The 27,312-nt window shown below is 39.6% G+C and overlaps 2 protein-coding genes and 1 long non-coding RNA gene across 3 annotated transcripts; 2 read left to right on the top strand and 1 right to left on the bottom strand.

Moving 5' to 3' along the window:
- Window positions 1-2,710: 2,710 nt before the first annotated feature.
- Window positions 2,711-13,023, bottom strand: LOC140789221 (uncharacterized). Its single transcript, XM_073138825.1, has 5 exons — window positions 12,540-13,023; window positions 12,387-12,464; window positions 4,535-4,616; window positions 3,261-3,388; window positions 2,711-3,173 (listed from the first exon to the last, which is right to left on the bottom strand). Exons 1-5 carry the CDS (start codon window positions 12,813-12,815, stop codon window positions 2,934-2,936), a joined length of 804 nt encoding a protein of 267 aa, XP_072994926.1. The 5' UTR covers window positions 12,816-13,023; the 3' UTR covers window positions 2,711-2,933.
- Window positions 13,024-13,432: 409 nt separating this feature from the next.
- Window positions 13,433-18,582, top strand: LOC140789220 (syntaxin-22-like). The gene is made up of 7 exons (XM_073138824.1): window positions 13,433-13,885; window positions 15,151-15,244; window positions 15,931-16,070; window positions 17,055-17,129; window positions 17,596-17,753; window positions 17,931-18,031; window positions 18,115-18,582. The coding sequence occupies exons 1-7, from the start codon at window positions 13,710-13,712 to the stop codon at window positions 18,178-18,180; spliced, it is 810 nt and encodes a 269-aa protein (XP_072994925.1). The 5' UTR covers window positions 13,433-13,709; the 3' UTR covers window positions 18,181-18,582.
- Window positions 18,583-21,415: 2,833 nt separating this feature from the next.
- Window positions 21,416-26,457, top strand: LOC140789915 (uncharacterized). The gene is made up of 2 exons (XR_012109270.1): window positions 21,416-21,597; window positions 21,680-26,457. It is a non-coding gene; the product is annotated as an uncharacterized lncRNA (long non-coding RNA).
- Window positions 26,458-27,312: the final 855 nt, after the last annotated feature.

Here is a 27,312-nt window from a genome sequence, read left to right as displayed (position 1 = left end):
AAGAAAATGCCATGACAAGTAACTTGAAAATGAGGTTGACAAGGGAAATGACAATATAGGAAGAGATGCTTAGGAAGTCACAGGTAGGAAAAGCTCCAAGTCCTCTGCCTTATATACAGAAGTTGAGTCAGTATTTGATATTACAGATGGCTTTTCAGGAATAACTATTAAGTGATTGCAAGAGGGGTCCAATTCCCAACCATTGGTTTATCCATCATGACAAAAAAGCAAGATCCTTCAAGGCTTTGGATAATTCCCCCTTGTTATAATTTAATGAGAGATCTGGTATCTTTTCCACTCATAGCTATCTATTTGGAAACATCTGAGGTTGCATTACCAGAAGTAGCTCCAATATTTTTGCTAAGACTAATGAGATGTGCAAGAGAATATATATGGCTTTTGATAGGATTGCAATGTGATCACAATGAGGCCATGTCAAGTAATGGATTTCCTTTGTGCTTGTTTTCTTGCTGTTCTTGTTCCCAAAGGCGGTAAAGAGTCACTGATAAGCTGGCACAACATATATGTAGTGGCAAAGATTCGCTTAAGTTAATGGAAGGAATCATTTAACAAAGATAACTAATGGAGATAAGTACAACTAGTAATTGCTAATATCGGTAGTTTAAGGGATGCTTATATTCTTCGAGTAATAAGAACCAAAGAAAAGCTAACATGCAAGTTTGTTGTTTTCCTCTCAGTAAAACATATGGATTATAAAGTCTCTACAATTTGACTTCCTTAAGCTCAGCAAGTGTTGCTGAAAATTTTGTTATCTATCCATTAGAATTATTAGAAGACAACTATTAATAAGAAAATAAGCTTTTCTGAAGAAAACAAAATAATCTGTGAAAGCATAGTTAAGTTTCTAAACAGTCCAGGAATGTATCAATATGCTTACTGATAAGAAAAAAATAAGTTACTGATCATTGCAATTGTTTCATCAAGCTGACAAGCCTTGATCATTCAAAACAATGAAGAATGCTTAGTACTCAGTTTAATAGCTCTATAACCTCATTTTTCCATAGACAAAATTTCAGTTATTTGTTCTCATCCACTTAAAAGATATGTTCAAGTTTTCGTGTTGATCAAGCTCTCTGCCACTGCAAGTTCTCACTCCATTTTTTAAGCTTTCACAGTACTTTCAGCAGTTTTTAGATCTTTTGGATTACATTTCTTGGCTTCTTATCCTATCTGCTTTCATAATTCATTTAACTAACAAATCTGGAAGGTCTCTTTGTGCATTATTACTCTCATTAAGGCTATACCACTTGTTATTTTTCTGCTTGTAAAACTTAAATAGCAATCACAAGTGTGAGTGAAATATGCAAGTTGACAATATTTATGAGTTCTACCTCCATGCACTTGCTTGTTTCTTGGTTTCGACAAGAAGAATTGTTTGATCATAGTTCTGTGGCTCATGCTCAAGCACAGAGGATCAAAAGGAGCAATAAGGGAGACAAAAGGTGCAATAAGGGAGACAAAAGGAGCAATAAGGGAGACAAGAAACTTACTCCAAATGGTTACTATGAACCCAAGTAGAAAAGTCTCCTGCAATGCAGATTCAAAGGGGCCATATTCCAAATTATTTTTCCATCATATGGCAATATTCCATTTGGGAGATGCGTAATAAATTAAAGCAAGAAACGTCGTATAAGACCCAAAAGAGGCTTTGAACTCTTTTTAGTTTTGGAATCCAACCTCTGGTTGGTTTGGAACTCTCGTTCAAACCCATATTATGATTAGCATTAGCTGCTGCAGAATAAACCAATTTAAAATGGGATAAGATGCTCAATAAGGCAATAGTTCCAGTATCATAAGTGTTTCCTCATAGGAACGTCCGCGAACCTGATCAATAACTCTTTGTGCTTTGAAAACAGACAGATATATGTTGAGCTAAAACTTTTACTTCTCTACCCAAACTTGAGTTCTTGATCATAGGGTTATCCCTCACTTTTGTGTGATTCACATCTTTTTTTTTTTTTGTTAAACAAAAATTTTCTATTCTTAATTAGTGTTAATTGATAAGACCATCGGATGGAACAGTTGGAAGTCTAGATAAGATTAACTGATCTTTGTAGCAAATTTCTACAGAGGTTCTCTTAAGGTTAATAATTTAACACGAAATTTGTTTAACTTACCTCCGAATGAGATTGCAGAGAAATTTTCTCAACTTATTGCCTACATTATAGTTGGTCTAGAACTCCAGGGAGTTAATTAATAAGATGACAAGATGCTGGATGTTTATTAACAACTATAATAAAGGTAATAAGCAAAGCAATGATTGAGGTTGTTTAGTCCATTTTATCTAAAGATGAACATGTACTAAGAGATATTGGAGGATTGTATATTATGAGTTCTCTATGAAGCACTATCTTTATAGTTTAGATAGAGCAAAGGGGATTAATTAAAGAAAAAGGAGAATAATGTTTATAGTGCTCATTTGCACACTTGAAACCATCTCTAGACAAAAGAAAATAAACAAGAAAGCAAAAGAACAATCTAAAGGAACTACATAAAAAAGAAGTGACAACAATATAAAGGTCACTTTAGGAAGCTTATAAAAAATTGCAAGCCTGTTCAAAAGTTAGTGCAGAAGTACACAAAAAATGAGGAGAAACGAGACCCAAAACAAAACTTAGCTTATTTCTTTTGTACAGGTATGTGATAAAGGCAAAATTATCATGGAAATAGCATGCCAGAAGCACCCAAGTTTGAAGAACAACTTATCTGTATCATTTTAAAAGCAAGAGCAACAATAAAGGAAAATCCTTTTCAACCTCTAACTGCAAATCACGAGTGATATAATACCAACATTTTCAAATCTGAAAAGACACTCAAATAGCTTAATGAACTCAGATCAGTTGATTTCATGCTGTAACTATTAATTTACATATAGCTGCCTGCTAATATGGTTCTTTATTTATTCACATAGATTAGTAGCTATTTTCAGGTATGTTTTCCTCCTTTGGATGTGTGTGAAGCCTCGACAAAAGATAAAGGCAACCTGAAGAGAGGAGAATAGAAGCAGCAAAGTACAACAGGTCACTGGCTGAACATATTGTGACCTTCTTGCTCTTCTCAAACAAGCCAACCAATAGAACCGTCACAATGACATGGCCCAGCTTTGTCTTCAATTCGTTGACAGACTGTATCTTTAACCACTTTGGCCGTTCCTATCAAAGCAGCCAAGAAAAGATTTAAATCGAGTAAGAGAATGATTCTCATAAATGACAGCATATTATAAAGAAGCACAAGCAAACCTGAAGTTGGAACAAGCCAAACAGGTTCGACCCATAGGATGATGTCTTTACTATGTCGAGATTACTGATGAAAAGCTCGTAGAGACCCATTCCAAAGACGAGCATTACAGTTCCTATAAGATAAATATCTGGAAGAAATATACAGTCAATGGTCAATCTAGGGTTTTGATACGCAAGTTGCAGAGCATCTTCGGCAGATTTAGCCATTTTTTTCTGACTACTAGAACATATATGCAGGCAGTGCATATGGTCTAAATCACACACATGTTTATCTATGAGGAATAATATGTAAGAATCAAGATATCAATTCATAAATTTTAAGCATTCTCTTGTAGCTGAATGTTTATAAGAAAATCATGAGAATCATTCTCTTGAAGATGTATTTTAACTCTAGTAGACAATGCTTGTTGTCATGAAATACATTAACCATGGGAACATCTACTAAGAAACATGACTGCATGTATATATCTAATTCATGGAGATTTACCTATCTACCTAGGGACATACAAATACATTAACACATGTTAATATGACTTAGGAGTGCACATTATTTGTTCAAAGTATCATACATGAATATTGATTCAAAATCACTAGTATGACATGCAATTAGAGATTAATGGAGATTTACCTATCTATCTAGGGACATACAAATACATTAACACTTATGTTAATATGACTTAGGAGTGCACATTATTTGTTCAAAGTATCACACATGAATATTGATTCAAAATCACTACTATGACATGCAATTAGAGATTCAGTCCCTTCTCATAATCCAAATTTAAAACTCATTATTATATTGACACAAACACATATAAATAAATTATATATATTCTTTGAGAGAGAGAGAGAGAGAGAGAGAGCACAAACAAGCACACTTGTGCGCACACGCGCATGCACACACACAAATTTTATGGAGGCCAAAACTAACTGCTCCAATTGAAATTGTTCAGGAGAATTATGTAAATCCCAATGACCCAATTTGCAACTAGCATTAGATTCCAAACTAAGAAGCATCTTCTTCCTCGAGATGTAAAATAAGAAAAGAGAAAAGAAAACCAAAGAAGTGTTAGGTACTTCCCAGATCAAACGCATCTTATCCCTTCTGTTTTATACTGATAAAACAGTGTACTACAGAAGCCACTCAGAAGAAAACAGAGACATAACCACAAAAAATCTGTACGATTTTCATGGTGGTTACAATTATCAAGAACAATTTCTTCTACTTGCACATGATTTTAACTAGTTTTGCAATGAAAAAAAAATCATCTTACCAATGGCTTCGATCAACATTGGAATTACTCTTCCACTACTCAGGAAGTATTCAGTGAAGGAATCCACTACGTATACACAACCCTGCACCAATTAGTAGGTATAAGTTATAGTATGATGCTACTGATTGAGTTGTAAAATTCATCTACTTGGAAACATTTATTGTTGCTTTTACATATATTAACAAATACTTTCAAAAGCACAGAACAACGAATTTAGTACTAAAATTTTACATCATTAACATTCAGATTCTAGAAACCTAGACCATAATGAAATTAATAGCAAGCATTAAAATAAAGGTATTCAACTAAAAATATTATCATACATACAAAACAGAAAAAGTAGCTATTATATAGACGAAAAGTACCTACCTTTCTCAGGGATGAACCCATTACTCCATTAGAGACAAGATTATTTTGCAAATTAGTACATCTGGCTCTAGACAAGTTAATGGGCCGATAAGTAGGATTGATGTCTGGATTGGCCACAAATATAGAGAGTTGACATGTGTAGTGCTTTCTCGCAATGAATTTGACTAGTGATTCTCCCAATCTAGTAAATCACTTGCCTTTCTTTTTGTTGTATCTCATGTCAATACTAATATTGCAGAAATCTATATTATGTGGTTGGAATACCTTCATTAAGTGTATCAACAACTTGACCCTGAGAAGCTATAAAGCTATAAACAACTAAAAATAGTTCTAGTCATTAGTCTTTCCAAAATTTGAACATATTGATGGTCATCTTTTATGTCTTCATTAGTCTTCCTAATTATAGTAATGATCTACTTTAGCATCCGAGTATAGATATAAAATATAAAAACTATCATTCTCTAACAGCTTAAGCTTTTAAAATAATTGATGAGTTAACATAGTATCAGAGCCAAAGGTCATGGGTTCAAATCATGTTATGCCTACCTTAGTTTGAAAATATAAAACTCTATCCATTTAAATTAAATTTATTTCTTGGACTGATCAAAATAATTCAGCCCAGAAATGAGGGGAAGTGTTAGAATATAAATTATAAAAATCACCGTTCTCTAACGATTTAAACTTTTAGAGTAATTGGTGAGTTAATAACCCTGAACTCATTGCAAGTGAACCTGCAATAAGATTATAACAAATAGGTACATTGGCAGATTTTTGAGAATGTCTCTAGCCATGATAATCGGCCATTATATGGAAAGAAAGCAATTTCAGCCTCTGAGCTTGAACACGCTAACTATATTAGCTTTTGTAGAAGTGGATCAATAATCAGCAAGTCCACTAACCCAATAAGCATTAGAATATGTTAGCAAATAAAAAAGCATCTTTAGATTAGAAAAACAAAATGTGAAGCAAGAGCTAGAGCTTCCAAACAATTCGTTAAAAAAAAAAGGAAAAGGAAAAATAATGTTATTATATCAGCAGCTTAAACTCATAAATGCGGGAGTAACCTCCAACATTTGAACCTTTGTGCATTAGAAGGAAGTAGGGAACATTTGTAGAGAACTGCATCCACAATAAGTACAATTATCAAGCAAAGCTAGGCAAACTTTGTAGAGAACTGCATCCACACATCGACTTGTAATTGTACACCGAGAAATTAGGAGAGGGCGGATGGTGAAATGGCGACTACGGGTGGAGAAGATGTGCACCAAAGAAGAGCAACATCTTCAAAGGTGTCGGAGCCGGAGGAAACAACTCAGCCAGCTGCTAGCACAAGAACACCAAGGGAGGGCAAGCCATCCTGGGCCTCCGTAGCGGCGGGGAGCAGGAAGCCTACAGTTAAACCAGGCACTATTCCGGCGGAAATACTGGCCAAAATACGCAACCAACTGGATGACAGCGTGGTGATCGACCTAGAGGTGCTGGAGAAATGTCGGAATAGGTGGAAGCTAACCCTATTTGGCAGATTCCTGGGCAAGGGGATACAGATGGCCTGGCTGAAAGCAAGATTAGCTAAGCTATGGGATGGGATAGAAGGTTTCTCAGTCTCGGATATGGCGGATGGGTACTACGTATTCCGGTTTGAAAAGGAGGTGGACCTCGACCACGTCCTGATCAACGGTCCATGGACAGTCCAAGGCCAAGTCCTTAACCTGATTCCATGGCGCAATAACTTCCGGCCATCCCCGGAGGCGTTCACCACGGCGCCGGTTTGGATCCAGCTCCACAACCTGCCGCAGGAATACTGGGAACTGGAGGCCCTCATCCCGGTGGCTGCCTTCTTCGGCCGACCCTTACGGGTCGACGAAACCACCCTAGATCACTCCAGAAGCAGATTTGCCCGGTATGCATTGAGGTAGATCTCGGAAACCACCGAAAACAAATGGTCGCTTGGGCAAAAGGCTGAAAGAGTGGACCAACGTGTGCAATATGAAAGCATTCCAAAAATTTGCTTTAAATGCGGAAGGATAGGGCACAAGGAGGCAGAGTGTGGGTACACCGACAAAGAACAAGGTGCCCAGGCGCCGGAGAAGAATGCCGGCGAGGAAGGTGGTGAACAGCAAGGCTCAAACCCTAACCAGGAAAAGGACGCAAAGGAAGAAGATAGCATTTATTACGGGCCATGGTGCACCGTGCACGGGAAGCCCGGATGGCGGGCTAATCGAAAGGAAGGAGTCCAGCTACGCAAACCTGGTACCCGGCGAAGGATGGGAGAGAGCGAGGCTTCCATGGGCAAAAGGACGGGGAAAGCAAGCCTCGAGGAAGGAACCTGTTCGCTCAGAGCTACCCGAGCTACGGAAAGGAAAGAAGTGCAGGCAAGTATGGCGCAGACCATCACCAGGCCAGTACCAGCCGAAAGGCGGAGGAAGGTGCAGGATCTGAGCGCTCGAAAGGTCGACCTCGGGAGCCGCATGCAAAAGCGGAGTACGTAGAGAAGAAGAAGATGATGGAGCACCTGCAAGGAAAGGAAAGAGCCAATCAAAAGCCGCCGTACGCTACGCCAATCACGTCCGAAGGAGCAGCATTTAAAGAGCGAGATGCGGGGCCCGGGCGAAGGAAGCATACTATTGGAGAGAAACTGAACTCAGTACGGGAGGACGAACCCGCAGTTGACACCGTGGAGGAACAATCAATGCCAGAAGGGATGGAACTGGATGGCAGAGAGGAAACTCAGACACGTGCCGGCGAAGAAATGGGAAGAACATTGCCGTTGTCCAAGGGATTACAAATGCGGCTTGCTCGGGAGACCGACGGATGCAACGGTCGGCCTACGTAAAAACCTCCAAACGGCATGGAGGAGCGAGCCGGAACTCCGGCGACTATCCACCTCACTCGTCCAAGATGGACTTGCCTCGCGCGGATTCGCCCCCCCCTCCGTGCATCAAACAAGCCCGCCCGGGAAACACGAGGAAACAGCGGCCAGAGTCAAGCGATGCCTTCTGCTCGCGGACCGCGAGGAGAAGGACATGGAAATCAAGGACCGGGAGCTGCAGGTGGCGCTGGTGGCTAACCTTGGAACCGAAGCTCAAGAAGGTATGGAGCTAGAGCTGGTGCAAACAAACGAGAACACAGACGGAGGTGGAGCGGGCAGGCCCACCTCCAAGAGGGGCCGGACTCATTGAAAGGCGGCCGGCAAACCATACTTCAAGGTTTATCAATGTTAAAAACCTTAGTGTGGAATTGCAGAGGTGCCCGCAAGAAAGAGGCCCTCGACCGATGCAGAGTTATGATCCGGGATCATAACCTGGAAATGCTGGTGTTGCTAGAAACACACACAAGCTGGATAGAAGCTGAGCAGGTGGCCAGGAAGATTGGCAGAGGCTGGGCGTGGTTTGCCATTCCGGCGCAAGGCCGAGCAGGCGGCATCCTGGTCATCTGGAAAAAGGAGATAGGGTGGGTGGACGTGGCCGCTGTTTCCCGATATGCTGCTCACCTCACGATCACCCTTACGACCGGACAAACCTGGATATGGACCACAGTGTATGCTAGCACCATTCTGGAAGGGCAGCAGGAGCTCTGGGAGGAGCTGAAGAATATCTCGGCCATCAATATGCCGTGGGCGATCATGGGAGATTTTAACGCGTTCCTCTCCGTCCAGGAGAAACGAAGCGCGGGGTGGTCGCCCTCGGGCCAAAAGGGAAGGCTTTTGCGCGGTTTGTGGACGAGGCGGGGGCCGTGTGACCTCGGCTACGAGGTATACCATACACCCGGTGTAACAACCAACAAGGATCGCGCCGCATCTGGATCCGACTCGACAGAGCCCTGGCTAACACTGCATGGGTCAGTGATCACCCGGAGAGCAAAGTCCAGCATCTTGACCGGGGAGCCTCGGACCATGCGCCGCTGCTCCTCACGGTGCCGGCGGGATCAAGGAGGAGCAAGCGACCATTCCGGTTCGAGCTCCTCTGGATGGAATACGAGGAATGCCAGCACGTCATCCAAGAATCCTGGAAGAGGCGAGCAGGCGGTAACCCAATGCAAGCTTTCTCCCACAGACTGAGTGAACTGAGGAGAAGCCTGAGCATCTGGAATCGCGTGGCAGTGGGGAGCGTGGAGAGACGCCTCAAAGACACAAACCAGAAGCTGGCTGACCTCGAGGAGCTAGACGCAAACGGCTTGCCGCCGAGGCGGGCGGGCGAGCCCGAGGAGCTTCTACAACCGCAAGATAGCCCTAAACCTAAGCAACTCAATATAAAATGGCTGCAAAGATCCCGAATACGGTGGACGGAGGAAGGTGACAAAAACACAAAATTCTTCCATGTCTCGGCTACCTTGAGACGCCGTCGCAACATGATAGAAGGCATCCAGGGCGACGATGGGAGCTGGGTTCAGGAGCAGGCCGAAGTTATCCAGAGTTTCACATCCTTCTACCAACGACTCTGGGGAGAAGCGGAAGAGGCAGACCCTTGCAGGATGGAATGGCCAACATTGCCTTCCATCTCGACAGAGGAAGCTTCTGACCTTGCCAGGCCGGTGACGGCGGAGGAAATAAAGGAAGCGGCGTGGAGCCTGCCGAGAGGGAAGGCCCCCGGCCCGGACGGAATCCAAGCGGAAGTTTACATCAAGTACTGGAACACCATGGGAGAAGACCTCTGCCGGGCTGTCGGCCACTTCTTCACCAGCGAGGCCATGCCTCAAGCTTGGGGTGACACTTTCATAACCTTGATCCCGAAGAAGGAGCATCCCCTACTGGTGGCGGATTATAGACCGATCGCACTCTGTAATGTCAGCTACAAGGTTATCGCGAAGGTCATGGTAAATAGACTCAAGGTGGTGCTGGCAAAGATTATCGGCCCGGAGCAGGCGGCTTTCGTCACCGGCCGAAGCATAGAAGACAATACGTTGGCAGCCCAGGAGGTGGCCCACTCCATGCTCACGGACAAGAGCGGCCAACCCATTATGATGATCAAAATGGACATGGAGAAGGCGTATGACCGGGTCAGGTGGCCGGCGGTGGTGGGTGCGCTCCAGCGGATGGGGTTCCCTTCTCGGTGGTGCAACTGGGTGCAGACATGCATAGCGTCCCCCAGGTTCGCCTTGCAGATAAATGGGTGCCCGACTCCCTGGATCATCCCCAGGAGTGGCCTGAGGCAAGGCGATCCGCTTTCCCCCTACCTCTTCATCATCGTCTCACAAGTGCTGTCGGGTCTCATCAACGAGAAGGCGGCGCGCGGCCTTCTGCGAGGCTTCCGGGTCAGAGAAGTGCAGCTGACGCACCTGCTCTATGCAGATGATCTGCTGCTCATGCTGGAAGCTTCGCCGGAGAACGCCAACAGCATCATCGAGAGCCTGAGCCAGTATGAGACCATCACTAACCAGAGGGTGAATTACAGCAAGTCGGAGTTGTACCTGCCCAACAGGATTGGAGTTGCAGAAAGCAGACAGCTCAGTGTGCAGCTCGGGCTGAAGGTGGCCTGCATGCCTTTCAAATATCTCGGTATACTCATCTCAGGGAGGCGAGTGAAGGTGAAAGAGCATCTGGAGCTGGTGGAGAGGATCGGGAAGAGGCTCGCGGGCTGGAAAGGGTCGCTACTCTCCCAGGCTGGCAAGCTAACACTTATCAAGGCGGTGCTGCTAGCGATCCCGTCTTACTGGCTAGGCAGCACCTGGGTGCCCGACGGAGTTCTGGAGGAAATAGAAAAGAAAGCCCGACAATTTCTATGGAAAAACCAGGACGGCCACGGCCTGCACCTGATGAACTGGGCGCAGGTGACGCAGGCAAAGCGCCAGGGCGGGCTCGGAGTCCGGCGACTTCGAGAGGCCAGAACCGCCCACCTGGGCAAGCTGGTTTTCAAAATGCTAAACAGGGAGCAGGCGCCATGGATTCGTATCATGCAGGCCAAATACGGGCGGCTACACCCGTGGGAGACCACGAAGACCCAGCACCAATCCTGGATGTGGCGAGCTCTCACCAAAACCGCTACTCAGTTAAGAATGGGTTGTCGGGTGATGATCGGGAACGGAAAAGACACTCGAGCTGCTTTCGACCCATGGCTGCATGAGGTCCCATGGTCCAGACAGCCAAGGGTCCTGGCACCTAGGCTAATGGCAGAAAATCTGAGCGTGGCAAACCTCACCGGTGACGAGCAATGGACGCCGGGGAGATTGGTCAGCGAGGCAGGAACGGAGCTAGCATACGAGATCGCAAATTTCCCCATGGGTGCCGCCACCGGCGAGGACCGATGGATCTGGTGGCCGCACCCAAGGGGGACGCCCTCGGTCAAGGCGATATACCAATCCTCGCTCCCTCGAGTAGCCAACTCTGGCCAGGATGGAGTAACCTCTGGCGTCTACAGGTGGCCCCGAGGATCAGAGTTTTCTGCTGGAAGCTCTTGTGGGGTAGGCTCCCAACGCGAGCGTACCTCCACTACCTTCACGTTGGCCCCGAGGATCTGTGTGCCATGTGCGGCCTGTTCACCGAGACGAGCGAGCACCTCCTGTTCACATGCGGATACGATGGGGAGGTTTGGAGAACCCCGGCACTAAGGAAAGGATGGAGACAAATGGAGATCGACCAACAATGGATCACGAAAGAGTGGAATGGTAGTGCGGAGGAGGATGGACGGGCCAAAGGGCTGATCGCTTGCACTCTGGGGCACCGTGGAAGAGCGTGAACGGTGTGGTGTTCGGAGAGAAAGGACGGGAGCTAGCCGTGGTCCGGCTGCGGTCGAAATGGCGGAGGAGTACCGTAGCGAAAGCAAACAAGAACCCGAAACCTAGGAAGATAAGGAAGCACTGGTACCGCCGAGACGGCCGGGATCAAAGCCAACACGGACGAGCAACCGAAAGCGGGCGCATACCAAGGCGGAGCAGCGGCCATATTTCGAAGTTCCGACGGGAAGTTCCTTCAGGCGGGATGGGAACCGTGCCCGGGTACCTCGGCGCTACAAACGGAAATCTGGGCCATCAGACTGGCGTTGAAGATGGCGAGAAGAGGCTCTAGGCTAGAGATAGAGTCGGACTGCACCGAGGCCATCAGAAGCGTGCAGCAGCCGGAGCTCGGGCCATGGCGGGTCCGCAACCTGGCGCGCGAATGTGCCGAGCTCGCCAACGGCGTTGGCGAGGTCCGGTTATCCCACGCTGGGAGAGAAGCCAACTCGGCAGCTGACTGGGCAGCAGTCAGGGCCAGTGTGGCCTCGGGACACTGCCAGGTGGAGCGCCTAAGCGACGCTCCACCGGAACTTTGTAAGGTTTTAACCGCCGACACTGACACGTGGCGGCGGAAAATTAATAAATAGCTGAACCCAGCTCTTTACTTCAAAAAAAAAAAAAAAAAAAAAACTTAATTTCTCCAACTATTCGGTCTTTCCACGGTATAAGCATTAGCTCTCAGTGCGACCAAAAGACAAACAACAGTACTGCATAAATGTCATAAACCACAGAAGAACCGACTCTAACATCAATGACTTGAAGTCAAAGAAAGTACCTTTAGGAAGCAGAGAATGGATCCCATCAGAGACCCAATAATACCAAGAAACGTGAAGAACCGGCATCCATAGATCACCTGCACGCCACGCCAACTGATTGAAAGATACTAAAAGAACAATAAAATGAAGAAAGAAAGAGAGAAAGGTCTCACCTTTTCGATTCTCTCCTCCAAGTTATCCGTTCCCAGAGAAGACCCATCAAGCGAATCCACTAGGAAGTCCGAACTCGCTACGGCAGTAGAAAGAGCACGGGTGGAAGAAGAGACATGCACAGTCTCCGGGCGAGAGATGGAGCAAATAGGTACCAAGAACGCTCGCCGCGGCTTCCCAGGAACAAATCCGAGCATCCCATGGATTTGGGCCAGAGTCGGGACCGGAGACCTCATCAATCCTCTGTTCTCCGGAAGACTAAGGCGAAGGGACTGCATGGCTTCCAAAGAGTACAGTGGAAGTGTACTCGGAAAGAGTTAATAATAGAGGAGCGTAGGATACACTGTAACTGGACTATGGGCAGGAGAAAGGAGATGGAGATGGGTTTGTCAAAACTCGTGCCATTTGGATTGCGTCAGTATCTGTCTGGAGAAACGATCGCCACATACAAGATACTGCCGCTTCCTGCAAAGCAAATTTCGACACGAACCATTAAAAGATACGCGAATTTAGTGGATATGGATGGAGATGATTTAAGATTTAATTCGGATCTTCTAGGTTGGGCTTGCGGTTGTACTGGATTGCATACCCATTTCATTAACCGAGATGGTTTTGGGCACTCGCGGGCTCTCGATCTTTCTGAGAAGCCCAATAAGAAATATTCTTCATTTGACTTTGAAATTTTATTTTGACCTTAAAAAAAGTAAACTCATTTATAAGATCCTATCCTTTTACCTCTGTAGTTAATAGGCGTTTTTGATAAAATTTTCTTATCATTTCTTTGTTTTGGTAGAACAATAATAAGATACAAAATTAGGGTGTAAAATCCAGAATAGATAAAAGGATAAAAGAAAGCACAGCTGCTATTCGTTGTCAGATGCACGGTTCACGTCGTGGTCGTGTTTGTTGAGTTTAAAACGCGGGTCCTCTTAATTTCTCTTCTCTTTTCCTCTTTTCCTTTCTCTCTCTCTCTCGGCCCCTCTCGTTGGTCCTTACTCCCTCGTCTCTTCCTCCTTTGCCAGCCCAATCCCTAATCCTCCTTAGGCCCCCCTCCTCCCTTCCGTTTCCAATAATTTGAACCCTTCTATCTCTTTTCCCTCTTTAAATCTCTTCTCCTCCTTGCGATCGATCGCAAATCGCAGTAGAGAGATCGAAAGGGGGCGGGGAGAAGGATGAGCTTCCAGGATCTGGAATCGGGGCGAGCCCCGCCGCTGCGACAGGGGCGGCAGGACGCGTCGCAGGGGGTGGCGTCCGGCGTCTTCCAGATCACCACCACCGTCGCCACCTTCCACCGCCTCGTCAACACCCTCGGCACCCCCAAGGACACGCCGGAACTCCGGGAGAGGCTGTATGATTTCTTAGTTATTCTTTCAATTCTGCATATTCTGAGCCTACTCATGTCATTAGATCTCAAAATTGACCACGCTGTCACATTTTGGTCAATTTCCGATGTTATTTTTGTCAATCAATTAGTCTATTACGTGGGCTTGAATGCTATGTTTTTTTATGTCCTGGATGTTGGTCTAGCTTTTGCATCCGTTCTGATATTTTGATCTGCAATGAGCCGTCTTCCGTTGAAACTTCGTCGTTGCTTCTAATATTTAGCGTATTCTCCAACTATTTTGTCGAGAAAAGATTTAGGTGGCATTTGATCCGTACATAAAGAATATTTATTCACGAATTAGATTTCCATCAAATATATTTTGCAACCAAACACTCTTATAAGCTTATATGTTTATATATACTTGGGTCAAACATTACACAAAGTAAGTCGTGACAAGATATGCAAAAAAAATTATCACAGGTAGAAGGGTGGGATGTTATGCACATTTTGTAAGCAAGATTTATATAATAATTAACATATTTATTTACAGTTTATTTACCAAACATAAATTTATTTAAGGTAATCAACAAAACAATAAAATGTGAGTATAGTTACATATGTTTCTAATTTATATTTAAAATATGTATATAAAATTATCTTTTAAAAAAATTTATGCATAAATCAAACAAGGCCTTAGTACTCAATAAGTTCTATAGGTGGTTTAAAGTTTAAACTAGGTTGAACTGTCTTTTTATATGATACATTCTGGAGAAGAGCCAGGCTTTTTCTATAATGAACTGTATCAACTAATTTCATCAATTGACATGATGATCTAATTACATGTTGAAACCAAAATTTCTCTTAACTTGTCTGACTTTACATATGCTCTTTGGTTTTCTTAATGTGACTTCAAAATGTAGATTTTATAGCACAATGTGTCTACTCATTTATGAGTGAAACTTATTTACATAATTTACTGCCTTTCATTCTCAAATTAACTTTTTTTGGTCAATTTATCTTCTTTAAAAGTATTTTTTTCGTGTTCTTGATGACCCTAGGAAGTTCGTTTTAGTTCTTCTTATAAGTTCTTTTGTCATTTTTTAACTAATTAAGCAGTGCAGTTCTGTACATTTTCTAAAATACTCAAATATTAGATTTTTGGATGTAGTTTCATGTTAAAACTCTTTGACTACTCCATTGAACACCTCTGTGAAAAAATTTCATAGATTTTTCCATGTTACAGTAATTTCAGACCACTTGATTCCTAATTTCAAGTCCTTTGCTTTCAGGCATAAGACAAGGGCACACATTGCACTACTAGTAAAAGATACTTCTGATAAACTTAGACAAGCTAGTGAAGCAGATCATCAGTCTGAAGTCAGTGTAAGTTCGAAATTCATTTTTGGTCTCTTCTTTTTGATGTTTGTATGGTGAATCTTCAGGCATAACCACTGTAAGCTGTTCTACCGTTCTTCAGGTCTCTCTGCCTTCCATTATTCAATTTCTGATATCTTTATGGTTCATAACTGTTGTGAGTTGGATGGTGTTTTAAATGAATTTAAAAGGTTCTAGAATTGGGAGAAAGCATTAGTTTGATTTGTTAGCTCCCTATGCGTCAAAAGAAGGCTATCCAGAGTTGATGGCAACTGGAAGCAAAGAAATGGCTTTAAGCTCTTTAACATATGATGAATCCAAGAAGAATATTTGTCATTGAAGATTGAGGATAAGGGATCCAATGTATAAAGGGTCTAAAAAGTGTCCAATTAGATTGAAGTAGCGTCGTTGAAGTTTTCAAATTTTCCATAAGGAATAAACATGGGTCTTTATTAGTTAAGCTGGGAGACAATTCCCAAATGTTGGCCAGCCATGGAAAATCTTTACGATAATCAAATAATGTAGAAAAGGTGTTACTACTATTTGGCACATCTAGTTCTGTCAATTGGGTTCAGAATTTGTAGTTTTCAGTCTGCCTTTTACTATGATGTTATATAAACTAAGCACTCTATCTTGTTGGGTAATAGTGAATTGTGATTTCTTCGTTGTGCTTAGAAATGAGTTTATAACTGCAGACAAGTAAAAAGATAGCTGATGCAAAGCTAGCGAAGGATTTCCAGTCAATTCTGAAAGAGTTCCAGAAAGTTCAGCGGCTTGCGATGGAGAGAGAAACTGCATACGCCCCTTTTGTCTCTCAAGCAGTTCTTCCATCAAGGTATTTTACTATTTGGCATGGTCAACTACAAGCTATGTGATAATTCTTGCTTGTCTTACTTTTCTGCTTACAATTAGTTTTTCATATGTTTCTTTTGATATCTGGTTGCATTTGGGTAGCCACTATTTTGCTTCTTCTTTTTAAATTTCTTTTTTTTATTTCCATATGTATTTGTATTTTGTAGAACTAAAACTTTTATCTGTAATATTTTTCTTTTCAAATCAAGCAGGTAGAGTTGAAACAAAAGCAAGATTCGGGTCTTTCAGATTGAGTCTTCTTTGAACTTATGATTTTTCTTGGTTTGCTTGCAAAATGAAATTTGTCTCCATGTTGGTTTCTTTATGTTTTTCATTTCTTGGTTACCTTCTCACAGGATGATCAATCTATATGAAGTAAAAAGCCGAAAATAAAAAAAATTCAGAATTTTTCTTGCTTTTTATACACCTACAGTACTAAATTTTATCTGTGATGGTTTTTTTTCTTTTTTGGATAAAATCTGATGATATATTTAAATATCATTCTTTTATGATTTTGTAGAGCTCTATTCAAGAAGAAGTGAATACTTAAGATCATTTTTCGAAATTATGTTTTTCCAGAAAACTGATTAACCTCTTTCAATATCTTCTTTAAGTGTTTTCTTTATTGACTCTTTGCTGGATCATTTGATCATCCAAAGAGGAAACTTTTGAGTTAGATCTTTTTGATCAATTCTGAGTCTTATGTTTTTCCTGAGATGAGTATTTTGCAGTAAGCTCTCTTAACCTTCTCAATTCTGCTTTCTGTGGTACAACACTACATCTATAGACTTCCTGATGAATAATGGCATCAAAATCTCTTCCCTTGTTAGTCTGGTAGATGTTGTTAACGTGCATAGATAGAACTGCTATTCATCTCTTATGACTTCTAGTAATAGTTGTTGCATTTACCTGTATATTTTGTTTGCTGATATGAACGTTATACTACAACCTTATCTTGTTCATGCAGTTATAATGCAAGTGAGGTAGGAAATAATTCCGATAAGTCCACTGAACAACAGTCACTTCTTCAAGAATCTAGAAGGTGAGCCCGAGGTCGATAACCTTTTTATTATTACTTACGCAGATTTCCAGGAAACACATACTTCAAAGATTTAATTGTTTATCTGAGAATTATTGTGCTTTTATTATCTGATTATTGTTTGAAAGTCGTGCAACTTAATGTAATAGTTAACCTGCATATTTGCTGGTATTGAATTGCTGACTTTCATTGATAGGGAAACATATATCTGATTTGAAATGATCTCCCTCATTGGATGAGATAATGTCTATCGTGTTATGAATCTGTCATGGTTCAGAGGTTCTTTGTTTGTATTAGATTTCAAATAATTATGGCCTATTATATTTTTTGAGGGTTGACTTCTGTGAATTATTTCCATTTTCTTCTTGGTCAACTCACAACTGTCGTTCAGTTTCCACACTCCACACAAGCATTCATCTTCTCCATATGGACTACTTTTTTATTTATTTTTGGCTCTTTTGTGTGGTAGACAAGAGGTAGTCTCTCTGGATAATGAGATCGTCTTTAACGAGGCTATCATTGAGGAGAGAGAACAAGGCATACAAGATATTCAGCACCAGATCAGTGAGGTGAATGAAATTTTTAAAGACCTTGCTGTGCTAGTCCACGATCAAGGAGCTATGATTGGTAAGTCGTAACAAAGTGTTTCGAATATGGTCCGTCTGGGTGTGTACATATGAACTCACACGTTCATACACGAATTTTATGTATTATGTACATAATATATACGTGTGATATAGATGCTTGCAATTCTTGTGTTTATTTGTTCTTCAAGTTAATATCCAGTTGGATTTTTTTCCCCAGATGACATTGATTCGCATATTGAGAGTTCTATCGCAGCAACTGCACAGGCAAAAACTCAACTTGCAAGGGCATCCAAAACTCAAAAGTCAAAGTCATCTTTGGTATGTTTTGGTCAGGCATTTGATACTCTTGTCATTTGGTTTGGGTATTTGTTCTTGCTCAATTGATGTCACTTCTTATGCAGATATGCTTGCTGCTGGTGATTTTTGGTGTTGTACTACTCATTGTCATTATAGTCCTTGCTGCATAGTAATTGAGGAAAGTCATCGCTCCAACTGGTCCTTGATCTCAACTCGGTAATGGTTTAAGATAGTGGATGCATATCTCAGGCTGTCAAGGGGTCATATCTCTACGAGCAGTAGAAGGCATGGTTTGGTGTTGAAGTGGTGTTGGTTACAAGAGTATATTTGTATAGAATGTCTGGCGTGCTTTATTACATGGGTGTCTGCTCCTAATTTTTTATGTATCATGGTTTACCCTCTGTATGTATGGGTGGCATGTACTCAAAATGGATGTCATGATCTGCCATGAGATTTAGTCTTTGTCTCTGGGGTTTGTAGATATAAATGCAATACCTGATTATCGCATCTGTATGTGTTGAGCTTTTTGCAAGTGAAGATGAGTAATAATTTGAAACTACTTGTTCTAAAAACATATTGGAATTAACTTTGTTTACTCCTTTCTTCCATGCTTGCTCTTGTGAAAGCAATGAAAGAGCATTAATAGTTGTTGATCTGTGTTTCATAAAACTAGTAAAGCTTTAGCTAGCTTGAGAAATTTTCAAATAACCTATGTTTATAGTGATTTCTGTGATTAGCACCTATCATTTTTGTCTATAATTTTCATATCACATTCTTCAATGACTAACAGGGCATTATCATTTTTGTAAGTGTGAATTTTGCCTTTAATGCCTTTCTTCTCTCTGATTTGTTAGTCTTTGATATGTCTTTATACTTCGCATTTGATCGATTGATTCCTGGCCTTTGCTTTTGTCATCTGGCTTTCAAAAGCTACACTTACAAAGTGGGACGACTGGCTTGTCTTTTTGTAATCCAAAAAGGTTAGGCGCCTACTGGACTTTATCTATTATATGCATAGATCTGTGGGTTTGTATAATAAGTGGGGAATTGATCAAAGATTTCCCTTCCTTGTATCGTTCTCATCAAGGAAACAGCACAATTAGCACTATCTATTTTCTAATTGCCAAGTCTTCCAGTATATGCTATATTAGGCTACTCTTTTCGATTGTTTACTGACATTATTGTTCCATGCAGCACCATGGGCAGATTTGGTGCTCATCTTAATACTATTCAAAGAATAAAGCAAGCATTGGAATTCCCAACCTCTGACGAGATGTTCGCATGAAAAGTAGCAAGACGACAACGCTTTGGGCGATTTCCAGGTGCGAGAAATCTTTCGTTAGTGTGAGCTTTAAGATTGCTTTGCTAGAATTTTTTATTTTTATTTTTATTTTTATTTTTATTTTTATCCCCCATGGAGTCGTGCTTTATTATATGTTGGAATCGCATGGTGTGATAGTGCTGTCTATCATGGAGGTGAGAGAGCCCACCTCATTAATGTATAGTCTTTTTCTAGTCCTCTCTCTCCCTTCGAGTTGCCCACCAACAAAATTTACATATAATACCCTATTTTCCACATATTTTTAAATTTACACACTGTATTTCTAAATTTTATTTAAATTATTATTCGCACCTTTAGAATCATTTTAAAGTAAAATGAGGTGTTTTTTAATTCTTAAAAAATAACAAAATATTCTTTATTTCCTCGGCTGCTGTTAGATGACTCCTAACATATGATATTTTAATAAAAATTCTCTATTTATAAATTGCATTCTATGTTTTATAAAATATTCTTGACCCTACCTGTCTTCTCCTCCACCCTATGCTTTAAAAGAGCAAACAAGAATGTGCGAAAGCATTCAATGAACTATGCTGGACGCTTGCAGTCTAAAGCGTATTTAAATTAGACTTTCAGTTTTATTCTGATTCCTATCTTTTAAGGAATGCACATCCTATTCGGGTTCCTTGTCAAGTCTTTTTCTTTCTCTAGAATAGATCACCGTCGATTAGATGATATCAATAGTATATATATATATATATACATATATCATGTTTAAGCTTAGAAAAAGATCTAATAATATTATGTATTAATCTGACCACCCAAAGTGGGCTGGGGAGGAGCAGAGCACTTGAAAAGGCCAAAACAGAGCTCATGAGTACTAGACTGACTCCTTTCTCGTATCACATGCCTAACATAACATAGGAAAGATGACACCTTTGAGGAAGTAGTCAAGGTGATGGGAAGCAGCTTTAGTGCAAGAGACAATCCTCATGTGTACTACTACTACTCCAGGATGTGCATAAGATATTAAGATGGATGGATGGATGGATGGATGGGTTCAAGAATTGTCTTGTTTCAACGTTTGTTGCCGTATGCTGGTAGATAGCAAGCAAGTTTATCGGTATCCCAAAGACAAAAGAATAGTGGGGATTTTTATTTTTTATTTTTTTCTTTCAATTTTTCTAATGAGAAAATTACTTGAATGAAATGTCTTAGAGATGTTACTATTAACAATTAAGATTCAATTGATGTGTTGAATTTCTTGTATCCCATGAGTAATGGGTTCATTAAAATTAATACGTTGGCGTGTATTCAAAGAGGCATTAGAATTTAATCCGGATAAATTAGCATGATTGTTGCAATGTAAGAAATGCTTATCATTATTTTAGCGGTGATTAGAAAAATATTAATAAAGAGTAAGTTTATTAAGCACTAAATTAGTTTAGTATCCAAACAGTAGCCTATCTCAAAACTATTTTAGGGCAACATACTTAAATAGATTCCATTCAATATTGTTAACAAAATCTACTTACTATTTTACTCTTAAAAAATATTATTTTAATCAAATACTATGTCAATTACTCTCTCTTTTCTCCTCATCTATCTACCATAAAGTATTTTTTGGTCATTGTATAAAATATCTCAGTTTATTACTTATTTATATTAAATTAAATATAATCATGACACTACTAAATCATTATATTTTTCTAAACTAGTCCTAGCTAACTATGTTAGGAGTTAAACCAAATGTCACTTTATTTCTTATTTCATCTCAAAAGTATGATAAAAAATCATTAAAAATATAGGTTATTATGGGCTTCTAATTTTAAATATGACCTAATTAACCTTATTTTTAAAAGATGGGAGAGATATATACCATAATACCAACATAACCCTTTGGTAGATATTTCCCTTCTTTTTTTTCTTTCCTTTTAACCTTCGAAGGATAAGAAAAAGTAAATAGTGGCCGTCTGATCTGATCCTATCCTCAAAGAGGACAACCCCTTCCCTCTCTTTCATTTGGTCCTTTCTAGATTCTCTTGCCACGTGTCATGATCTCCTCCTCCGTTTCATCACATAAATAGCCAACCCATATCCAACCCCAATTGAGCTGTCTCCGTCTCCGTCTGTCTATTCTTCTTTTCCTCTCTCTCTCTCTCTCCTGGTTCTTCTCCTAAGACGGCGTCGGAGATCGGTTTCGGGTTTGGTCGCCGCCGCCTCCGATTCGCTTGGTGCAGGTCGGGAACGCTTCGGTTCGGTCTTCGATCGGGTCGGATCCCGCCTTGCACCAACTGAATCGGAGCCGGTAACGCGAATTTGTTCGTCTTTAACCTGAGAAAGATCGCTCCGTTTGTTTTTTTCTGGTCTCATCATTGGTTGTGCTGCAGGATTTCATCTAGTTGGTATCCGATTCGTGGATCCAATTGAAAAAGGAAGGTTATTGAAGTAGTGGAATTCTTTAACTTGATGATGAAAAGGTTGGGATTTGGGCAGGGATTTTGGTATTCTAGTATTCATAGTGCTGATTAATAGTTCGTCTTTCCTATATATTTGCTATAATATGCATGGTGTGACATACTAATTCTAGATTGCAGTTCTTGTTTCAAGCTTTATCTCTGCTTAACTATGTTAGGCGAGCTTTTATTTGTTAGTCACATGTTCTTCCTATTTCTCAGGCTTCTTTTGGGGAAAAGAGGTAGATTTTTGCATGCAAAATGATTCTGTTTTTTTGCTAAATTGATTTGGATTTTTGATTGGTTATAATTTTAATTTGCTTATAAATTTTCTTCTATATGTAGAACCACTACGCTCTCGCTTGATTAATTCAGCACATCTCAGCTATTTTGCTTTCGTGTTTATGGCTTAATCTTGGAATTATATTCTAATTCGCAGGTGAAAGATAAGGTCTTTACATTGTTAAACACAGTAGTTTTCTTGTATGTATTGTTTGTTGGTCATCTAATCTGATACCCCTTGTACCTCTTGGCCCTTTTAGGATTGGATGCAATCATGCATCTATGTATCGGTTTTAAAAGGTTTCCTCTTCTGTGATAACTCTTTTATGCAGAGTATAAATCAACGGCTGCTTAACTGGGATTGTTTTTCATGTATGTACTGAAATGGGGCCTGCTACTGCCTTCTAGTGGAACAATACTAGCTTAAGTCGAAATATCTTTTTTTGTCGGTTTGGATGGTTTGGATATGATACTTTGTTAGCAGAAATGATGTTCATCATGCCACTGGACTGCTAGTGATTTGATTAGAGAGAGTAGATTGTATTGCCATTGTCAAAGTTAAATCCCTTATAGATGTGTACCAGTGTGTTAACTGTAGAAGTTCTGGTATAACTTTTCATGATTTGGCAACATATTTCACACGGTCGATCTCTTCTGTGTTTGAGATAAGACTAGAAAGATGTTTTTTAGGGCATTAATAAGTTGACTTTAAGTTATTTTTTCCTTTGCTCTCAATCTGATTCCAAGCTTTGTGGTCCTTCTGGCATATTCTATGTTGTGTGCATTCTGGATTTTGACATTGCCTTTGGTATGCTTCATCTGGACTTGCATCATCATCAAAATAGTGGATGACTCCCTTTTCGAAGTCTGATTTGTTCTCATTATGCGATTCCATTGTTGGATGTCCTTTTCATTACCTCACCTAAGTGATAGCATGTTCAAGTCAGAATATGAGCATTTATCTATTGCCTCCTATGTCTTTTTTTCTTTTCCTTTTTTTCTTTGTTTGTAAGATGACATGCATTTTAAGCTTTTATGTGCAAAGACAGAAGCTTTCAGGTGCCCATACAAATATTAGAAAAATTATGGAGAAGTTCTTTTCAAAGCATGGCATGCTTGGGGTTTAACTGCAATCCAATAATTTCTACTGCAAAGCAGAAGACTCATCATTGTGAATGCTTGCCATCAGCCTTTCAGGTTATAGGCCTTGTTCTAATTGCAATATTTGATGCACTTTTGGTTCTGAATATAATCTTATATACCAAAATGTTTGTCATTTTTGTATCTATATAGAATGTGGTATAAACACATATTACATATAGTATTGAAAGAAACACAAATCATGATGCTCTTAAGGGAGTATGAGAGAGTCTTGAGTGCGAACTTTATGAAGTCTTATATGTACATTATTTCCCTCTCTCTAAATCGTTCTATAGTACTGTATTTTATAATGTACCTTATTTTTATTCATAGATTATTTTTCCTTTCCCTTTAAATCTTGCTATGGTTCTGGATATTATCAAGTACCTTTGTGTATTGATAAGACCATTCACTATTTCTTGAAGCTTGATTTCCCCAAGATGAACCATATAGCCAAGAGAAACCATGAACCAGAATAGAAGAGCTTGCCCCACCCATGAGTAAATATTTCATAGTAGTCTCATTAGACTGTACATCTCTCTTGGTATATTTAGATAATAGGTAGGAACATAAACTAAAACATTCTAGAGCTACAAAGATAGTTATTAAATCGTTAGCACTACATAAAAACATTCCTCCTAGAGTAGTTGTTAATATGAATAATAGAAACAAACTCTGTTATAGCCATTTCTGCTCGAACTAATGACTTCCACCACGTCAAGGTTACATTCAATGTACTCTACGGATAGAGAAATACATAGAGTTGTATATAGTAAATAAGAAATTGAAAGATTTCATTGAAATTGTTCGTTTGGAAATTTCCCAAAAAGCTAATTATAAGTTCTTCTCTCCATTGGAACAATAGTATGCTTATTACTAAACTTGTCGAAGAGATCAAATAGAACTAAGGTATATCTTTTTTATCAAAGGTTGAATCGATCATTAGAAGAACAATTAGGCCAAAAATTAGGATACATTATGGTAAAATGAAACTTTCATGGAAGAGAAGCAAATGAAACACTTTCATAAAAATTCTCGTAGAATCAAGAATGAAGTTTTCATTCTGTACATGCTAGATCATGAATTAGTAACTTTATCCAATCTTCGAAAAAGTTCCAATTGTTTCGAACTTTCGATTTTTGGAATGGGATATTTACGGAATCCCCATGAATAGGATCAAGCCTTATTCCATGATATTTTCATAAGAATCCTCTTTCGATATTTACGGAATCCCCATGAATAGGATTAAGCCTTATTCCATGATATTTTCATAAGAATCCTCTTTCCTATCTTAAGCAAGCCCCCGAGAGGGCTTAGTTGATCATGATATATTGTATCTTTCTTTTCTTTTTTGTTTGTTTCGATAAAGACATCGTTAGATCTTTTCCGATCGAGATGTATGGATCGATGGATTTATGTGTACACAGGTCCTGTTCATGGATTAATGAAAATGTGGAAAAGCTCTATTTGCCTCTTCCATTTTATGAGTCTCTTCCTTTTTGTGTATGGTATCGCCACTTCCTTTGACAGCATCTACTAATTCAGATCTTAATTTGAAAGTTATATTTATACCCGGGCGCTTTCATCTCTTAATAACCAACTAATGGCAAGTGTTTTTCCTCGTGTAGATCCTATTTCAATAGGAACTTGATGAGTCAGATCCGCCTACATGTCTTGCTTTTACTGCTATATTGAGAGTTACTCTACGTATTACTTAACGTAAAAAAATAATAGATTTGTTTCTGTCTTTATACATAATGGATTTGTTTTTGTCTTTTGTTGAATCTTTTTCATGGCTCGATGGATAATTTGATAAGCCAATGATTTTATTTTTTTCGTGTTTCATAATAAGGTTAACCAACATGCTAACTAATCGATTATAATAAATTAGATTGGATTTTGCAGTTTTTTCTTCTGCAGTACCTCAACGTGACATGAGGATGAAAGAGGTTCAAGAATCAGTTTTCTTTTTATAAGGGCTAAATCGAATCACTTATTTTGGCTTTTTGACCCCAGATTGTAGTGTGGACTTGAAAGATATGAAAGATCTCCCTCCAAGCCGTACATACAACTTTCATCAATTACAGATCTCCACAAAATTCTATATGTATCTATGAGATCGAGTATGGAATTCTGTTTACTCACTTTAAAATTGAGTATCTATTTCCCTCCTTTTCCTGCTTGGATTGGAAATCCTGTATTTTTCATATCCATTAGATAAAGTCAAAGAAGTGCTTTGAATCATTGCTATTTGACTCGGACCTGTTCTGAAATAGTCAAGGTATTTTGAATTGTTTGTTGACATGGACAAAGTAAGGGAAAACCTCTGAAATGATTTCAATATTGGATCTTGGACATATAATAGTTCGGAATCAAATCTCTTTAGAAAGAAGATCTTTTGTCTCATGGTAGCCTGGCAGCCTGCCCCAGTCCCCTTACGAAACTTTTATTATTGGGTTAGCCATACACTTCACATGTTTCTAGCGATTCACATTTTAAGTTTTTATGTGTGAAGACAGATGCTTTCAGGTGCCCATACAAAGATTAGAAAAATTATGGAGAGGTTCTTTTCAGAGCATGGCATGCTTGGGGTTTAACTGCAATCCAAAAATTTCTACTGCAAAGCGGAAGACTCGTCATTGTGAATGCTTGCCGTCAGCCTTTCAGGTTCTAGGCCCTGTTCTAATTTGCAATATTTGATGTCTTTTAGTTCTGAATATAAAATCTTATATACCAAAATGTTTGTCATTTTTGTATCTATATAGAATGTGGTATAAACACATATTACATATAGTATTGAAAGCAACACAAATCATGATGCTCTTAAGGGAGTATGAGAGACTTTATGAAGTTTTATATGTACATTATTTCCCTCTCTCTGAATCGTTCTATAGGACTGTATTTTATCAAGTACCTTATATTTATTCATAGATTATTTTTCCCTTTCCTTTAAATCTTGCTATGGTTCTGGATATTATCAGGTACCTTCATTGTGATCCCCTTTTCTGACTGTTTGGTTTCGCATCTAGTAGGATTATGTGAATATAATGTGTGTTTTGGCTAGAAGCCTACAAAAACATAACCTTACTGCAGTAAGGAGGGGAGAATGGCTGCATGAGTTGCATCCAGATTGCAACTGCGAGAACTACACCACTTGGAAATGTTCATAATTAGAACTAAATTTTCAGCATTACGTCGCGTGATAAACAAAGCTTGTGATTCTTCTTCCTCTGTTAACTAATGGAACGTTGAGGAATATAGTGTGTACATTTATTCCTCTACTTGGTTTATTCTGTTTATTTCCTTCTTCTTTTCGTTGAAAGAAGTGGAGTTCGATGGTGTCCCAATTGTTGGAATTTGATCATCTGAGCACTACTTTTCTTGGATGTGTGTGATCAGTGAGAAGTAGAAAAGAAAGACGTTTTTATAAAAACCTCTCACTTTATAGTATATTTGAATAAAAAGAAAATAGGGTGGAAATTGAATCTCTATTTTCCTGAAATTACACGACTTTTATAATTTGGCTCATTATAATTTCTCCTTTAAAAGGAGAGGTTACCAGTTTATGGCAATACACTACTAAGCACACCAATAAGTTATGACTAATTACTAGATGGTTTTACTAAAATTCTATCCAAACACGCCATAAGACCTCAAGTATATCCCAATGGTGCATAAGGGTGGTACTTTATGGCCAGATCGAATAATCCGGCACAAAGTCAATAGGTTTTAAACGAGTTTAATTTGGTCACAACTGAGTTGATATGTTTTTTTTTTAAAATTAAATAAGTTATGTTTGTATTTATTATTTCAATCTACTTTAACATGTTTACGGCCTAATAAATAACACGATTAATTTGAATATAACTTAAATAATTTATATATACATGAATAACATATGTAACCTAAATAATCTATTTAACAAAAGTTTGTATTTATATTTAATATTTCAAAATAATTATAAATGGGTTATATTTGTATTGATTTAAATTTAATTTAATCCAATCCGACTCGAATCTAATTGCAATTTCACCATGGTGCTGGAGCCAAAAATTTTACTATAATTTTTTATTTTCGTGTAATTAAAGGATTCATCCAAACTTAGACGAGAAATCCAAAATGAGATTAAGAGGTTAAGGAGGCCC

Source organism: Typha latifolia, chromosome 5 (assembly GCF_019914945.1).
Source record: "Typha latifolia isolate L0001 chromosome 5, TyphaL0001v2, whole genome shotgun sequence".
Lineage (NCBI taxonomy): Eukaryota > Viridiplantae > Streptophyta > Magnoliopsida > Poales > Typhaceae > Typha > Typha latifolia.
Note: the sequence above shows the minus strand (reverse complement) of the source record. Positions and strands in the feature narration are given on the sequence as shown.

Excerpts from the sequence above, each read along its gene's own strand:
- LOC140789221 (XM_073138825.1), bottom strand. The coding sequence starts at position 12,815 with ATGCAGTCCCTTCGCCTTAGTCTTCCGGAGAACAGAGGATTGATGAGG. Across the intron at positions 12,465-12,539 it reads TGGAGGAGAGAATCGAAAAG|GTGATCTATGGATGCCGGTT; the intron begins GTGAGACCTTTC and ends CGTGGCGTGCAG. Across the intron at positions 4,617-12,386 it reads CCATTCTCTGCTTCCTAAAG|GGTTGTGTATACGTAGTGGA; the intron begins GTACTTTCTTTG and ends TAATTGGTGCAG.
- LOC140789220 (XM_073138824.1), top strand. The coding sequence starts at position 13,710 with ATGAGCTTCCAGGATCTGGAATCGGGGCGAGCCCCGCCGCTGCGACAG. Across the intron at positions 13,886-15,150 it reads CCGGAACTCCGGGAGAGGCT|GCATAAGACAAGGGCACACA; the intron begins GTATGATTTCTT and ends CTTTGCTTTCAG. Across the intron at positions 16,071-17,054 it reads CAAGCAGTTCTTCCATCAAG|TTATAATGCAAGTGAGGTAG; the intron begins GTATTTTACTAT and ends TTGTTCATGCAG.